Source organism: Gymnodraco acuticeps, unplaced genomic scaffold (genome assembly GCF_902827175.1).
Source record: "Gymnodraco acuticeps unplaced genomic scaffold, fGymAcu1.1, whole genome shotgun sequence".
NCBI lineage: Eukaryota > Metazoa > Chordata > Actinopteri > Perciformes > Bathydraconidae > Gymnodraco > Gymnodraco acuticeps.
In genome coordinates, this window is record NW_022990021.1 from 3,316,086 (window position 1) to 3,333,417 (window position 17,332).

General features: G+C 39.4%; 2 protein-coding genes across 11 annotated transcripts in view; one reads left to right on the forward strand and one right to left on the reverse strand.

Annotated features, from left to right (window-relative positions):
* abi1a (abl-interactor 1a) overlaps positions 1-11,935 on the forward strand; it is a 55,659-nt gene extending 43,724 nt beyond the window's left edge. For 2 of the 10 annotated variants that reach the window (XM_034213966.1, XM_034213967.1), the window contains 6 exons: positions 1,240-1,340; positions 2,411-2,557; positions 5,484-5,756; positions 8,050-8,136; positions 9,485-9,670; positions 10,341-11,935. In XM_034213966.1, the coding sequence (XP_034069857.1) occupies positions 1,240-1,340; positions 2,411-2,557; positions 5,484-5,756; positions 8,050-8,136; positions 9,485-9,670; positions 10,341-10,516 (970 nt within the window). In that variant the 3' untranslated portion in view covers positions 10,517-11,935. The remainder of the gene's footprint in view (positions 1-1,239; positions 1,341-2,410; positions 2,558-5,483; positions 5,757-8,049; positions 8,137-9,484; positions 9,671-10,340) is intronic. The other 8 variants (XM_034213969.1, XM_034213970.1, XM_034213971.1 and 5 more) reach the window with 5 other exon arrangements.
* Positions 11,936-11,975: 40 nt separating this feature from the next.
* pdss1 (prenyl (decaprenyl) diphosphate synthase, subunit 1) lies at positions 11,976-17,312 on the reverse strand. The gene is made up of 11 exons (XM_034213977.1): positions 17,125-17,312; positions 16,414-16,481; positions 15,927-16,062; positions 15,535-15,662; positions 14,712-14,853; positions 14,485-14,596; positions 14,269-14,378; positions 13,906-13,986; positions 13,631-13,744; positions 13,319-13,399; positions 11,976-12,754 (listed from the first exon to the last, which is right to left on the reverse strand). The coding sequence occupies exons 1-11, from the start codon at positions 17,272-17,274 to the stop codon at positions 12,614-12,616; spliced, it is 1,263 nt and encodes a 420-aa protein (XP_034069868.1). The 5' UTR covers positions 17,275-17,312; the 3' UTR covers positions 11,976-12,613.
* Positions 17,313-17,332: the final 20 nt, after the last annotated feature.

Consider the following 17,332-nt stretch of genomic DNA (forward strand, 5'->3'; position numbering starts at 1 on the left):
TACAGTTTGCAATGATTTAATGAAGAAGGATTTTATGATAAATAATTGAATTATATTAAAGGTAGGGTAGGTAAGTTTGAGAAACCGGCTCGAGATACACTTTTTGTTATATTCCATGGAATGCTCTTAACATCCCGATAGCAATGAATATCTTAAATCCATAAACACATTTCTTCTGTGGAAGCCGTAGTGCTGTAAAAAGCACGACCAATCATCTGAGCTGGCCCGGCTAAAATAACTGGATGGCCTACCTGCCTGTCAGCCTTCCATCTGTGCACAAACTTATCTCGTGCCCTCATTGGTCATGTGCGTGTTCGTGTGTGTTGGAGGAGGGGCTCTGTAAGGAAGTGGCAGATTTTTTCCGGCTATGTATTTTCAAGTTCTAGCGCACTCGAGCTGGTTTCTCCAAAATTACCTACCCCACCTTTAATTGCCATAAAAATGTATATGATTTATGGTTGTGGGATCCTGATAACAGATGTTGAAACTCATTTCAAATACAGGAATATATAGGTTAACACCTGTGAAACAAGAACAAGACAAATTCACAAAAATTAGCATGTTCTTGCACAATAAATATCTGAAACACATATTCACGTGTCAAATGTTTGGTAAATACAATCACCCATAATCCACTGATAATCCTGCCTGGCTATATTATCATCTGTGGCTACATATTGCGCCTCAAATCCATATGTTCTCATAAAGTGGTTTCGCTATTGTGTCTTGGTTGCTTTGAGTCAATTCACTAATGCTTTAGCGTGTGAATGGATTTGGCAAAAAGCTCATCTCATGTAGAAGTGTTTATTTTAAATGTAGCCTGATATTCAAACCCATTCTAATGTGGGCTGCCAAATACATGCAACATTTTGTTTATGGACAAAATACACAGTGCATATAATAATTGCTGTTAATGTAAGTGTGTATAAAACTTTTGGGACAATCAGAGGATCTGAAGTGAGATAGAAAATAAGAAACTATCAATATTAATGCTATATTATACTCCATTTTACTCTGTTAGTATGATTCCTACCTCACCAGAGTGACTCATGTGTTGTTCAGCGGGGTGTGTCAATCTGCAGCTCAGTACTAAGAAGACAGTTGGGAGAAACATATTCAGTTTTACAGTCTGATAATTGTAAATGATATAGTCCATATATCTGCAGTGTTACCTGCTGTGCAGTGTGAGCATGTTGCCCTGAATATAACCGTGTCCTCTTCCTCTTCTCTCCTCCACAGTGGAAGCAGCGGGGGTAGCAGCAGCAGGGAGAACAGCGGCAGCAGTGCTATTGGCATTCCCATCGCCGTGCCTACACCCTCCATCCCCAACTCTGGACCAGGTGAGCTCTTTGCTAGCAGCACATCATGCAGTGACAGTTGCCAGAGGCCAGCCAGCCTTTTCTCCTTGCTGATATTAAACGAGGGAAGGATTGTATTTAACCAGCTTCAGGCATTTTTTTAAACCGCTAATAAATCCTGCCCCGCCCTGTGCTGCTAACCCACCTAAGAGTTGTATAACCCTTTCCCATGCTCCAAATACAGGAAGAAATAACACTTTTGAGTATTAAAAAAAAAGCAAATATCTGCTTTTTATATTCCCAAAGAAAATAGTTGTTTGCAATATGTGTTCTGAAATGAAAAAACTAACAATATTTAACATTAAAAGGGTGAATATGAGAAAACAGTTGTTTATACAATGTGCATATTTGTCAGAGAGATTTAATTTCATACCCCCATTAGAAACAGTAGACTGAGTAACTGCTAAATAACACACTACATGCCTTTAAGTCCTAAGTGCATATCTGTGAATTTGCAATAAAAATGACCTTATTAAAGAGTTTTTTCGCCAAATAAATGATAACATTTTTGGAAATTTGGAGCAGCAAACATCAGGAAAGAGTTCATATATTTAAATATAACATGTATTATATGCCAATATTAAGCATTAATTGAGGAGGTGTAAATGTAACATGTATTTGCACATGGTAAATCCACGCTACACAAAGCCTATGTTTACCAGACAGGGATTATGCAGGCCCATTGTGTTCTAAGCACAGCTGATTCTCTATCCTTCAGTGTAAATAGGCCACGCTGCTTTAGGCCTGCTGCGTTACAGTGGGACAGTAAGGCTCACATAACACCACACACAGTACTGCTTTACACCATACACACTTCTTAGATACAACTCATTGGACTTTTACAAAAGATTTGAGCTGAAAAGAAATATTTTAGTTTAATGCAGCTTCAGTACCTCAGCGCCAGCCTCCTGCTGCCTGAACAGAACCATCCACTGCTCTCCCTGCAAGCTCGTTGCCATGGAAACACTCCACAAAAGAAGTATTTCCAAGAGTGTGCGGCTCCACGACCAAGTTACAAGTTAAATGGTTACTAATGTAAATACTCCTTTCAGTACCGCCAATGTTCGCTCCTCCGGGGGCCCCACCCCCACCACCCCCTCCTCCTCCTCCTCCTCCTCCTCCTCCTCCTCTTCCTCCTCCCGCTCCTCCCATGGCCGGGCTCGGCCCCCCACCACCACCACCACCTCCTCCACCTATAGGTGAGACGCCGAAACTCCAGAGGCCGCTCTTATCGCCTCTTCTGCCCGGACGGTGGATAATCAGCACGGCTTCTGGTATCTTCTATGGTGGAGCAGCACAAATAAGGGTGGATGGGTGTCTGTTTGTACACACTGCAAGCAAGAGAGTCTCATGTTTATCGGCAATCAAATCATCCATTTTATTTCCATACACATTGGGCTGCATATTAAAGATGTTATATTGAATTTCTCTCCAGTAACGAGTAAACAAAGCTTGCAAACAAACCCCTAGTTAATTAATGAAAACAGAAAACCAATGCAGCTGCTTCCAAACATCTTTTGAGATATTTGGAGTTTATAGAGCACAACGGGTTTGAGTGTTTTAATAGCTCCCCATACTCTGCACTTTTAAGGTAAAAGCTATTGCTCATCATTTCATTCCAAACTGGTTGCTAGGCTCCTTAGGAAATTATCATCTTGCTTGCAGTGCGAACAGGCTGTATCTTTGCTTCTATTTGAAGACACAGCAGGTTACTTTCAATATGCCTTTTTTCTTTGCGGTTTATTAACGTTTTTCTCAATCCTCAGTGGTGGTGGTGCTTCCTTATTCTTCACTGATCTTTCTATAATTGGCTGATGAAGAAGTCTCATATCACCTAAGGCCTGTCAAAAGTTAATAACTGCCTGGTCTATTTACATTTGACCTCAATCTGCAGTATATTTAGGCTATTAACATTGATAGAAGTGATGATAACTTTAACAACCTACATTTAAAAATGAAATGTAAGCCCTCCAAACATAGGTAGTGGCAGAATGTGTAGATTCCAAAAATAAGATTATTAATTAATTTACCTTTGTGATTTTTGAGACTTCTTCTACACAGGTAAGTTACCCTTTTACCAAATAAAAGGATGTTGGATTGGTGCAGCTGCATTACTCAAAATGTTATTATAGCATACATCATGATTGGGAAGTAACGAAGGAGACCATTTTGGTAATTCAGATATTTTATATCTCAGCTATTATTTGCTACTTAGTTATAACCTATATAGCGGGAAACTAAATAAACACCACCAAATTGAGTTTTTACATAGAGATCAATTGTATAAAATAAGACTTTATTTATCCCGAAGCAAATTATTTTTGCCAGATTTATAAAAGGTACCATCAACATAATTAGCATATTAAATTGAACAACAAACTACTTGAAACAAAGATGGAACAAGTAATGAATGTAAAAAAAAGTACAGTGATGAGCGGTATTGTAACAGTACACAATAATGTAGGCCTACAGATTCGTAATTGCACATGTTAGTATAGCACATTATTTGTATTATTATATAGCACATGATGTATAGCAGAGAGTTTTGTGGTGGAGTGGCATCCAAAATATGTTCACTCAGTTACTACCAAGTGCTGCATAGCTAACTGAAGTAACTGACAAAGCTAACGTAAACTTGCTAATGGCTAAAACTCGACCTGCTTGGATTAAGGAGTATACAAAGTAAAGAAATATGGTCAAAGTTTGATTTCGCATTTGATCAGAATATTGGCAAACTCTTACATTACATGTCATTATATTCACAGCATACCTTTTTTAAATTACAGAATGACATGCCAACAACATTGAACTAGCTAGCATGCTAACATAAAACTAGCTAGCATGTCATTGTTCCAAATGAAGACACCTAATACTAACTCTGAAACGCAGCCATTTGTTCCATGTATGCATAAGTAAATATACAAAGCATTGTCATTCAAGTTTAATATATTGTTTTCCCCCCTTTAAAATAATTGTACACTTTTTGAGACTTTAATAGACCATGCTTAATGTTAACTAGCAGCATGTTTAAACCTTACTTAAGTCATAACTAGCTAAAACACTATTTATATTTGAATGTTGCAATCTGATTTAGTTACACTATTCTAAAGATGGCTTCTATTTACTAAGAACTAAAGAATGAATGGGAGATCAATCTTGCAGCAGCTACATTTACAACTGATATCACATATTATGATTTCTGGTTAATGAAGTTGGAACACATTTAAATAGCCATTTGATTGATGGAAACATTCAATACTGCCTGATGAAGCTTCAATTTACCGGGGATATTGACTCTGAATCACTGGAATATGCTGGTTTTGATTTCCTGTCAAGAGCTCTGCAAAGCTCTACCAACGACTTTGTGTTTGTGTTTGTACAATGGCGGCTCATATCTGATTGACTGCAGTAATCTTCAGCGAGATGATCACTAGAAACATGCACATTTAATCCTCAGAACATCAATGCAGCTATAATTACTTCTGCTAGTGGCGGTATGCAGAAGTTTGTTTGCCCCCTGTGTTCCTCTGAATCTCTACTTCCTCTGGTTCCACCCATCCCTATCTGAGCAGGGCGCTATCTAGAAATGTGAACAGGAAATACTTGAGACGAACAAAATAAACCTTTTTCTCACTAACACACCCACTCGATGAATAGTCTGCACATTTTCAATGTAATGTTGAAACATTGTGGATGCTGTTGCTGATTTGGAAGTTACATTGTTTTCACATCTGTGGAAACGTAAATGATCTGTTGGTTCTGCTGCTGCTCTCTTTGCTCACTGAAGCGTTTCCCTCAAGAACTCTTAGGTGCCGGATTTATTCTCTCGACTTTTGTTTTTCATTTCACCTTAATTAAATATCTGTCCAACTGTATGATCAATTGACAATCTGTGCTGCTTCCCTAGCTCACCTTGCTTCCTTAAATTGGTTATTGATTGTCTTTTCATAAGGTGTGGGGCTCTAATCAGTATGTAAAAAGCTCACATTATCTTTTATAAACTTGATGATTCATGTGTTGGGTGCTTTTTTTTTTTTCTCCTTCTTCCTTGTCCTCTGTCTAACCCCCCTCTTTCGTCTCATCTATCCTTCCTCTGTTCCTCCCCTTGTCTCTGGGTGTTTCTAGCGGTGGCCCCTGGGCCTGGTCTGGGACCCGCTCCAATGTCCCAGTTTGGAACCATCTCGCGGCAGATTTCGCGGCACAACCCCTCCAACTCCTCTGTCTCTATGGTTTCGGCCACGGGCACGTACCGCCGGGCGCCGTCGGTCACTTCCCAGTTCTCCTTGCAGCAGCAGCAGCAACTACAGCAACAACAACTACTACTACAGCAGCAGCAGCAACAACAGCAGCAACAGCCTCATATTAATGGAGGCACTCATGGCTACGGCCAGAACTCAAGTAAGGCCCTTCTATCTCCAGCCTTTACCTGCGTTATACATTCTGAACTGTCACTGAAGCACACAATGTCACATTTCTTCCAAATCATGCACTGTCACAAACTAAAGAAAGCTAACCTTTGTAGCCACATATTTGCATGAGAGTCACTGCGGCCTAGATTGAATTCTTGTCAGTATTATTGACTTCTCTTGCAGATTGATGGAGCGGGTTAAGGGATAGTTCACTGTTTGTACCAGACGGACCATTGTACCAGCAACAATTTAAAACAAAGTACTGTGGGGAAGCCAAAGTGACGCATAAAATCAACAAACAAACCAATTTAGGCATTGGTACACTAGGAACTCCTGTGTTATGCGAGTTAAAATCACAAATGTTGTCAATGCACTCTGCTGGCTATGTCGAGAGCATAGGTGGATTTACTGTAAAGGCTCTGTGGGACAGGGCTGTCTAATGTCAAGGTAAAGCTGTGAAAATATTCTAAATTAAGTATACACTTGAACTAGATTTCATTACCTGGGCCCCTTTTTTTCTAGTTAATATAACTTGCTGCAGCCCCCATCCAAAGCAGTTTATCTTTACTTACATGCCATAACTTGGTCTGTTATTCAAAGTTCTAAAGGCTAACTACTCTGACTGGGTGCATAAGTACCTCATACATCCCATCTTCAAAACTGAACAACCCCTTCAAGGCTTTTTATCAATCAGCGGGATGACTTTGGTATTTATGCAGAATTTGTGTCTTTTTCTAGGATTTGACAGCAGATTTCAACCAGACACTTTCTCTCAACAATAGTCGCAGTTTTTGGTTATGTTTTTGCAGAAGACTAGTAACCTGTCAATATAATTCTCTGTTCATCATGTGGGTTTTCATTCTTTAAAACTAGCTACTGTCTAAGATGCAGTCTCTATTTGGTGATAACATGTGATTGGTCTGGTTACATTCTATGGATAAAGACATCCAATCAGGACCTTTACATTACGTTATTATTTTCGAGTCACCCTTTAAACGGAAGACTTGCTAGCTTCTGCCACAGCTTGAGATAGCAGACAGAAATGGAGCTAGCTGACCTTTCACCTTGCTTGGAGGATTCTTCCCCCCCCCTTAAGAATGTGGTCACACTGTAAGGAATGCATGCACACCTGGCTGAGATCAGACCAACAGACCACCTCCAGATGTGTTCAATCGCATTCCGTTCACCATGTGTTTGACGGCATTGACACCTGGCAATAATGTGCTTGTTTTGCCTGGGTGTGCATTTACAGAAGCACTATATGTCCGTATTTATTTGTGTCTCTATTGATCTATCCAAGTGCAAATGATCCGTCAAAAGTATGAATTCAAAGTGCTCTACATAGCTTCTATCTATCTGGGGAGTTAAGCAGGTTTGCTTGGATTTAGGATAGGGTTGATAGACATCCAATACAAACAGCGCCTCCCTCTGGCCAATCACATCCTTTCTTTTAAAGGTCCCATGTCATGGCCATTTCTACTGATCATAATTCCATTGTTGAGGTCTACTAGAATAGATTTACATTGTTCAATGTTCCAAAATCACATTGGTTTCTCATACAACATATATATGTATAACATGTGTATTCACTCTCTGTCCTAAACGGCTTGTTGGAGCTTTTTCCAAGAAAACAATGGAAAAAGATAAATCTCCAACGAGGCGTTCTGGGGCAGCAAAGACGGGTATTGTCTGTGTTAGAGTTTTACTCGCTACAGGGTGTACATTGAGGGTTTGTGACTTTGCAGACCGTTTACATGCAGATAAATCTAGATAACACACAAGGGGATGGGTAATAACTGGAAAAGCATGACATGGGACCTTTAAAGCAATGAGTGTGAGCTGCCTGATTGACAGAAATCAAACCTAATCTGCAGTTTATCCTCTGGCCTCAGCAATCCCATGTGAAATCTCATCACGAACGTCACTGTACTTTTGTGTTTTCTGCAGCTAAAGACGGTTGAATTAATTACTCTGTTGACCCTTGTTGCAATAATTGATCATTCAAACATTTTCTTTCAATAATTTGGGAATTTATAAAATGTCTGAGTCGACAGTTTACTTAATTCGACCAAGCACATCACTCTGTCTGTTAGACTTGTAGAAGCTCACATTCCTGCAGTGTGTCTGTCTTTAGTCTGTGTCACTGTTACGTATGCTTGGTATCAGGTTGCACTCTTGACTGTCTTCTGTATATTCGTGGTGACTGATGGGGCTTTTTCTGTTTGTTTTTTTTTGTTGCTTTCTTTCTCTGCCTCTCCGTTTTCTTCCCTGCTGGCTTTCAGTGTCTATCGCTCCTCCTCCTCCCCCCATGCCCCAGCTGACTCCACAGATACCTCTGACTGGCTTTGTGGCCAGGATGCAGGAGAGCAGTAAGTGAAGAGGCTAAGACATACTTTCCTCCCGATCCATGCCAACTACTTCCCTTTCCAGAACACCCAGCATGCCTCATTCTTGTTCTTCCTCTTCCCTTTTTCTTTTGAGAACAAATAATACCATCCTTTTGTAGCAATACCAGGAATGTGTCTCATTAGAGTCCCGTCATTGTTAACGCAACTTTTAAATCTGCAGTTTGGAGAGAGATTTATTTCTTCATTGTTGCTGTTTCTTTTAGCACTACGTAGCTTATTTTCTTGGCAAAGGAGGTATCTTTACAGTACATGCAGTGGAAAAGCTACCATCCGAGACTGTTAAGGCCGCCACCTGCTGTTTTTAGTGATGTATTCTCATGCAGGAGATTGTATTACTGCCTGAAGCTTGGTTTTCATATACTGGATATAGCACTGCACAGTTGAGCTCAGATGAATGATAATGTTTAAGAAGAAAATTGCCAAAGGTCTCTAAAAAACGTTGCTGCCCCCTGCTGGATGATAACCTACAATACAAAGCAACTTTAGATGGTGTATGTGTGTTAACATACAACACTTTGTATCGTAGTTTTATAAGAAATGTTCATTAGAAGATATCTACATAGTACATAGCTTTTTTTTATGGCTTTGTCTCCAATGATGTGGATGCCATGACACTAACCTTTGACCTACTAAATAGCATGACACAGCATGTGATAATCATCAGATCATGGAAATGTTCACAAATCCTGTGCAGTTCCCCTTTGCAGAGAGCTTCAGAACCACAACAAGAGGAGCACGGAGTACATACATCCTTTAAGAGGCGTAAACATACAGTATATCATGTATTCATGTTAAAGGTGGAGTCAATGATTCTAATGGAAGACTGCAGAATATATCTGATTTGTATTCTCATTGGAATGTGAACTAGGGCGAGAGCCACATACCAAGACTTAATATCAGTAGAAAACTGGATTTTAAATTGTAACTATAATTATTTTGTTGTATTGGTGCCTTTTATTCTATTCAAGAATCAATTGGTCATATATTTGCAAGTAAAATCATTATTGCATATTTTCTTAATATCAGGCAACCAATACCTTTCATGTCAAATTTAGTACATATAAAAAAAAAATGGGGTATTTTTTGGGTGTTGAAATATCTAGTCTTTCTCCAGAATCACTGCCTCCACCCTAAAGTGATCCATGGAATGTGTTTAACAGTGATGCAGCCTGCTTGACAAATGTAATATTCAAATACCATTCATACACCCTCCATCATTAATCCTGCATGCTTCATCAGCCGTCCTCTCCATGTCCTTGACCTTTTGACCCCCTCGAAGAAAATCTAACTTTCTGTGTCTGCTCGACAGTTGCAGATACTCCTACTCCACCTCCCCCTCCGCCTCCAGATGACTTGCCCCTGTTTGACGACTCTCCTCCACCTCCTCCGCCTCCTCCAGTTGATTATGAGGAGGAGGATGCTGCCGTGGTGCAGTACAGTGACCCCTACGCTGATGGAGACCCCCAGTGGGCCCCCAAGACCTACGTCGAGAAAGGTTTGCGGCAAAACATCTACTCCAACATCTCTTGTACTCGGTACTCTTTATTAATAAAAAAGACTAACAATTTCAATATACACATTGTTACATGCTACTGTTGAACTTCTTTAAATATTGTTAATATTTTACCTTTAACCGCTCAATTTTATTTTTACATACCTTTTTTTGTACATATCATTTTATTTTTACCTTTATTTGTTTTTATTCTTCTTATATCAGAAATATTATTTTATATTTTATTGCACATGTTTATTTGAACTGATGTTTGTATAAATATTGTTAAATTATTTAAACTTTTTTACTGCACATTTTTATTTGTATTTTACTTGCGTTTAAAATACATGTTTTATTATTTTTATTTATTTTTATATTATTTAACTTTTATTTTACATTTTATTTTGAACTTATATTTATATAAATATTGTATTATTTATTTCATTTAATCTTTATTGCACATCTTTATTTTAACTTCTGTTTATGCATATTATGTTGTTTTTATTTTCATTGTACACTTTTACTTTAATTTCTTATGTTCATAAAATATTTTTTTTAATTCTAAAATAGAACAACACTCAAAGTCCACTTACCCCTGGGATAATTAAATAATTCTGATTCTAATTCTGAAAAGTGAGCACAACCTAATCCAAACCTTCTTTTCCATTGTCAGTGGTGGCCATCTACGACTACAGCCAGGACAAGGACGACGAGTTGAGTTTCATGGAGGGTTCGATCATTTATGTCATCAAGAAGAACGACGACGGCTGGTATGAGGGCGTTGCCAACGGCACCACAGGGCTGTTCCCCGGCAACTACGTGGAGTCCATCATGCACTACGCCGACTGAAGCAGTAACAGTAAAGTCTATTTATTCAGTCACATCATAATCCACTGAGAGACTGACCGCCGCAACCTTGACTCCCGAGACGCGTAGACATAACTGTATGATCCCCTTTTGATATGACAGAATGTTCTTTCCCTTACTGATTGCAAATAAAATGAAAAGTAATATCTATTTAGTTTATTTTGGTGTTATATGGGTGGGGTTGGGGACATTTATTGAATATGTAAAAAAGAAAAGAAAAAAATTGGACTGATCACGCCCGTTGAACTCAAAGACGATGGTCACACAGCTGAAGGATGTACGACATCATCTTGCCTGGACAAAAAAAAAGGAGATTCAGAAGTGAATGCTTTCTGAACACGAGTATTAGGTTTTGATGGAACAAATCAAATGTAAAACACCTTCAGTGGAAGTGTTTGTACTGTCAGTTGTATATATTGTGAGCTGCAGCCACTTGAGTTTCTGTAATGTGAATTCAGTGAATGTCGATTACATGATAGTTTTCATTGGTGGCGCCCTCCTCGACTCAACAAGGCTCATTGGTCAAATAAGACAGCCGGTCAATCATTTACAAATTGAAATACTGTATATGGTATTTTAAAGACAATTACTCCTGAAAATCTTGGCATTAAAAGCATGCAACATTTTAAGAGATATAATGTAATCTTAAGTTTATTGCTTCCATAATGTTGTAAATGTATTCACCTTTTTAATTTTTATTACACTGTTGAAATCACTGAACTGTTTTTAGACTGACGTAAGTTTCAGGCATCGGATATTAACATCAAATTGACTTTTTCATGCATTTTGGATCTGTTTAAAGCAAGAGAACACATTTCATTGTTTGGCTTAACAAGCATTCAAAGATTGTCACGTCACTGTTAGTTAATAATAATCCTTGTAAAAAAACCTGTAGGATCCATTGGTAACTGGCTATAATGGACTATGATAGACAACGGATAATGTGCAGTGATTTTTAGGCTGGAATAGATGCATGACACTGCCATGACAATTCAAATGTAATGCAGACCAATAAACAACTAATACCTCCTCAGCCTTCAAAAAGCAACAAGGACCATGTTGAATGCTCTGAACATGAAATCCTCTGAGCTCTTTGTATTTTTAACTCTAGTAAAAAAAAATCAGCTGTCACTCAGGTCTAACATCATGATAACGTATGTCTTTCTGTTGGCCACCATTCTGTACGTACCATTTAACAACATCAGACCATTTCAGGATACTGCAGCTTATGCCTTGATATTTTGCCCATTTGCTTTAGGAATTTCCAATTTAAAAACATGTTCTGGCTCAATTTCATGGGTAGAAATATAGAAATCTGTCTGCCCCTCATTTGTACATATAATATGTTGATTGAAATATTAATGTACAGTCTTTTTATAATAAACAATTCTATGTACAAGATGCATGTGTGGTCACTTGGAGGGAATGCAAGAGGAACGTACATTTATTGAGCACATAGTCGTTGTGGATGAAAAGGCCATGGTTGTTACAGGGCACTTTGCATTGAATAAGTAACCTTACAGCATTTCACAAGTCAAAACACATGTTTGGCCGCTGAGGTTTGGACGGATCTTGTCAAACAGATCCAAACGGACACAAGGGACAATGTTGCACTTCCTTTGGAATAACACAGATGTTGCAATGCTCACATACCACTCAGTCAAAGTTAGTTTCAAGCATGGTAGGATGTTGCAATGACAGTACTGAATGAAATGTATAGTTGGAGTGCAGCATCAATTTCCTGTATTTCATATTTCCTTTCCAAGTCCTAGCTGTTGACTCCATTCCAGACATCTGAATCAATGTATTTATATATGGTGCTATTTTAAGATCTCCCCCCTGCCACCCATGTATATTTTTTGGAAGTGTACAGACACCAGTCTCTATGCTGTCACTTGATTGTGATTTAAGTGTTCGGACACATCAGTATGCTGCCACATTCAGAGTTTGACTCAATCCAGCACCAGGGCTCCTTCCTAACAAACTCTCTTTGTCCGACCTGGCCAGCTCAAACATGGCGGGCAGGATGATTTGCTTTTCTTCAGGTTGCTGCCTCGAGTGAATCCCAGTGGTGGAGGTTCACTTGTCTCTGGTGAGCACCATCTCAGTGAGTCTGATGAGGGCGTCTCTCTCCGCCGACGGCCTGAGCATACTGATCTGTCTGATGGCCTCCTGACAGTAGTGCTGCGCCAGGTTTTTGGTCTGTTCCACGCCGTCGCTCTAAAGAACAAGAAGGGGTGGCAACATTGTTTTAGTCTTCATTTATTCAAGCAATTGTGTTTCGGCAAAGCTCTACTTCTCTTTCACTGTTAAACATGAACCCTGATTGGTATTATGGACCACTTAGTGAATCTCAGCTGTTTGAGTAGAGAGTGTTCGGATTATTCTGTCATCACATGAATGCAGCACAAATGCCTTGTTAACAAACGTGTAACGTTGTTAGTGTATCGTGCCTAAGCATCTTTCCCCTTACAACACAAAATCCCTGGCTATGGAGAAGTACCACACTTTAAACCATCTGAACTTGTCGTAATGAATCACAAACCCATTTTAAGAAGAGATACGTGTATGTCATTTATGCTTTATTATATCATGAGAGCTTGGAGAGACTGCCTTGATAAATGATGTACAGTATAAGCCGCCTGGCGAAAAAACCTAATTCTTCATATTCATCTACCCTTATTTACAGTAACAAATTCTCAAAGTAGATGTTTTACGAAACCTTTACATTCAAACCCTTACATTTAAATATGTATTTGGTGTTTAGCGAATTATTGTTCATACCTGAAAGACGTATTGCCAGGCTTGATCTACGTCTCCTTTAGAGCTGAAACGTCTCATGATCATTGAGTGGAGCTCGGGAAACTGGAAAGACAGAAAGAAGCTGAGTTAGAGACTGACAATCAACAGTAATGAAGTGTGTGTGTGTGTGTGTGTGTGTGTGTGTGTGTGTGTGTGTGTGTGTGTGTGTGTGTGTGTGTGTGTGTGTGTGTGTGTGTGTGTGTGTGTGTGTGTATTTTCCAGTAACTTCATACAGCAGTACAGTTTATATTAAAGCTTACATAGGTGAACAAAAAGTGCTAATGTGGATCTCACCTGTTGACAGGCAAACAGCACCGGTCCAGTGGCCAGGCCCAGTTTGAGATCTGCAGCCGAGGGCTTCCCCAGGTGGTTGGCCCCTGATGTGAAGTCCAAAACATCATCCACCAGCTACGAGACGGAGAAAAATAACAAAATGTATAATTATTTTATTTACATTCCAGTTCTACAATCCATTATGTTCTCGATAACAAAACATGTAATCCGACACAGTAAAGGGTATTCTCATAATTTAGCCAGTTCATTCAAAACGGATTCAAACAGAAAGTTACCTGAAATGCGATGCCAACATTCTTGCCATACTGGTAGGCTATTTCATGGACCTTAGGATCAGAACTTACTAGAACGCATACCTTTAATGAAAGAGAAGAGAGAGTTAATACAAAATAAATAAAGAGTAGAAACTGAGCCGTCTAACTAAAATGGAAGGAGTCTCTAACTGCGGTCAAATAGTAAGAAAAGCATCCTAGAGTTTTCCCAACCATCTGTTCAAGAAAAGGTGTAAAGAGAATTCATTAGGACTTAGGAAAAGACGACTGTGGAGCTTACTTAAAAGACGGTTGAGTCATTTCACTCAGTTAGGAACTCAGTTTCTTCAATTCTCTGGTATGTGTGTGGAAACAGAACGTACATACTGCTTTACAACTGTTTGCAATCAGACTCGCTGTCTTCTTGAAGGTTTTCTCCAGGTAGTGTTTGAATCTCTCGTTCTCGTTCTCTTTGGAGCCCAGCTGCATGAATTCACCTGGAAGTCAAACCAATTCAGTTTAGGGAGTTTGCTAACGGACATCTAAGGAGATTTTATAACCGACTGATTTTGCAAAATGGCATGAATAATGTGATTGCTTCACCTCGCACCAGATCCTCTATCACCTGGGAAAACACTTTTACAACCGTGTTGTTACCAATTCGCGCCATGGTTATGGAGGCAACTGATAGGATGAAATCTCCAGCCAAGATTGCCTGGAAAGGAAAAAAAACAATCATTCATAAAATAAAATGGCAATTAAGTGATAAAGCAGAATATATCAAGTGGATAAACAGGGGAAGGTTTTTCAGCCGATTTCATTACCCTTACCTTTTTTTCACCCCACAGTTCATTGATAGTTCCCTTCCCCCTTCGTTTATTAGACCCGTCTATAACGTCATCATGCACCAGGCTGGCAGTGTGGATCATTTCTGTGATCATAGCTACGGCCCTCTGCCCTGGGAGCAATTCTCTACAGAGGACAACAAATTGCAGGAAATGAGAGAAGATAAAACCCTGGACTGTGATTCACATGACAATTAAAAGAGTTATAACAGGTATCAAGGGTAAGAGGCAGTTAGTAGTGTAAGGGAAACTTCTGTGTAGCAGCAATGCAGTGGGAGTCACCGACTCAGGAAAGAGACACGGTAGAGCAGGAGCTTTGATGTCAAACACTGATGATTTATTTGAAGTTTCGGCCAGAGGATTCACATCACAAGTCACAGCAGTCACGGTGAGACTGCACGGGTGGGTTGCCACGTCAATTCTGGAGCGTCTCTCTCTCGTTAGCCCATTTAACTGGTTTCACAGAGAGTAATCAACATATTTTGATAAGATAGCTTAGACAGTTGGGCACACTGAGTTACTTGCGTCCGTCACTTATGGCCTCGAAGATTTTATACCTTGGAGTCCACAAACACAGAGAAGGAAGTGTCCCAGTGCACCCACAACAATAGACCATCTGTGACCTAGTGTTGCCCGGTCACAGAATGGGAACAATAACATTATGGCTGAAGCAGCCTATCTCCTTAAAGATAACAGACGTCAGGGTTGGTCATGTACGTCATATCTAGGAGTCTAGGACAATTATTCCCCTAACAAGTAGGGAAAAGAGAACATTTGTGGAAGTCTAGAGTGATCTTTTTTTTTTTACCCGGATCTGTTGCTGTGGCTGTTGAGTGCCCGCGCCATCAGGACAACTATCATTGGTCGGATGGCCTTGCCTTTTCCGTCAAAGTAGTAATGACATAAAGCCTTCAGCTCTTTAGTTACACACAACTCCTGTAAAGCAACAAATCATTTCTATTAGTTGCATCAAAACAGCTACTAAACAAGATAAACATTTGCAAAAAACCCCATGACTGTAAAATGACTTCTGCTCATTTCTAACCAACATCTTTTTAAGATAACAACACAGGTATGGCTCAATAGTATTACAGCTGAAAGAACTCTGCAAATCCATCTGTCTCTATGATTTCTAGACAGAAAATGCCACTATTTTATATCTAAAGAAACATAGAGGAAAAACTCAGTATTTCAATGTACCTTTCTGATGTCATCATATAAATTAGTGAGATCTTTCTGTGCTATTGTGAAGGGGTCCTGAACCTTCACATCTGTGTGTGCACTGTTTATGCAAAAGCAAGACTTTAGTGAGGGATCCAGCAACCGCAGTTTGTGTCTGCGAAGAGAAAAACAACAACATACAGCAACTGTGAAACATATAGAAATACAGAACATATGCGTATAATGTTAAATAAAGTTTGTAATACGGTATAAATGAAATATGTCATTGAAAATGGCCTATATTACTGTGGTACAACATACAGTGTTTGTCAATCATTTTTGCATAGCCCAATGTTATCAACAATATGTACAGGATAGAACACCTTTCAACCTGAGGGAAAATATAGGCCAATTTTTAAATTGAAATCTAAAACCTGTCTTGCAGTGTAAGGTGAACATTATAATAATTACAAAAATCCAGGAATATTTTGGTTACATTGCAAGGCCTTTGGTAAAGACAACTCACCTGGTGAGAGATCTGGTAAAGTTAAAAGTGTTTGGACCTGTCCGTCTTCGCAGTGCTGATGGCTGCCCCTGGAAAAAACAAAGGACATGAGACTTTTAGACTTTAGGTTTTGTATCAGGCTACTTTTAGGCCAGCAGAGTTAGCATTTCAACACAAAATGCATTATTACTGGCAGCTTGGATAAGGCTTTATACCTTGGTGTAAGAAATATCCTAAATTATTTACATTCAAGTAGATGAAAACGAGAGTGTATATACTGTACTATGTATGTCTATACATATAAATAGCAACAATGACCCACAGTATAATGTCTTTGTAAAAGGTTTATAGATAAAAATAACAAAAATGCAAAGTGAACTCGAGAAACATGATTTAAACAGCTAGCTATGTAAAGGTCAGGGTAATTAATATGCATTATGGAAGGTCTTGACCTTAGTGTATTCAGAGCACGGTGCTGAGTTAATTCTGTAAGAGCCAACAGCCCCTGCCACAAGTAAGTGAGTCACCATTCAGTTACGAAATACTAATAGAAAATAAGACACTAAATTGCTCAAATCCTAACATTGACTGGAAACGTCCCAGACAGTACAGTAATACACCAGTAAACTAAAAATCGCTAGCATTGAGCCGGGGAGGCTGACGGTTCGGTGGTGACCTTCCGGGGTTTCTGCAGCACTCCCTGCCCGGTGCCGATAGCAGCCGTAAACTCACCTCGTTCCCCGGCCCAGAGCTCCAGGATGTCCGCCCCAGAGAAGATGTGGAGAATGACACCGACCTGCCATTACTATACCACAACGTTTCGAATAAACTCGAACAGTTTGAATTCCACTTTGAGCATTGCCTAAGCAATGGGCACGCCATGTTCCCACAGTTAGTGGGACGGACGGACTGACAGGTTATTTAAGCGGAACCGGAAATG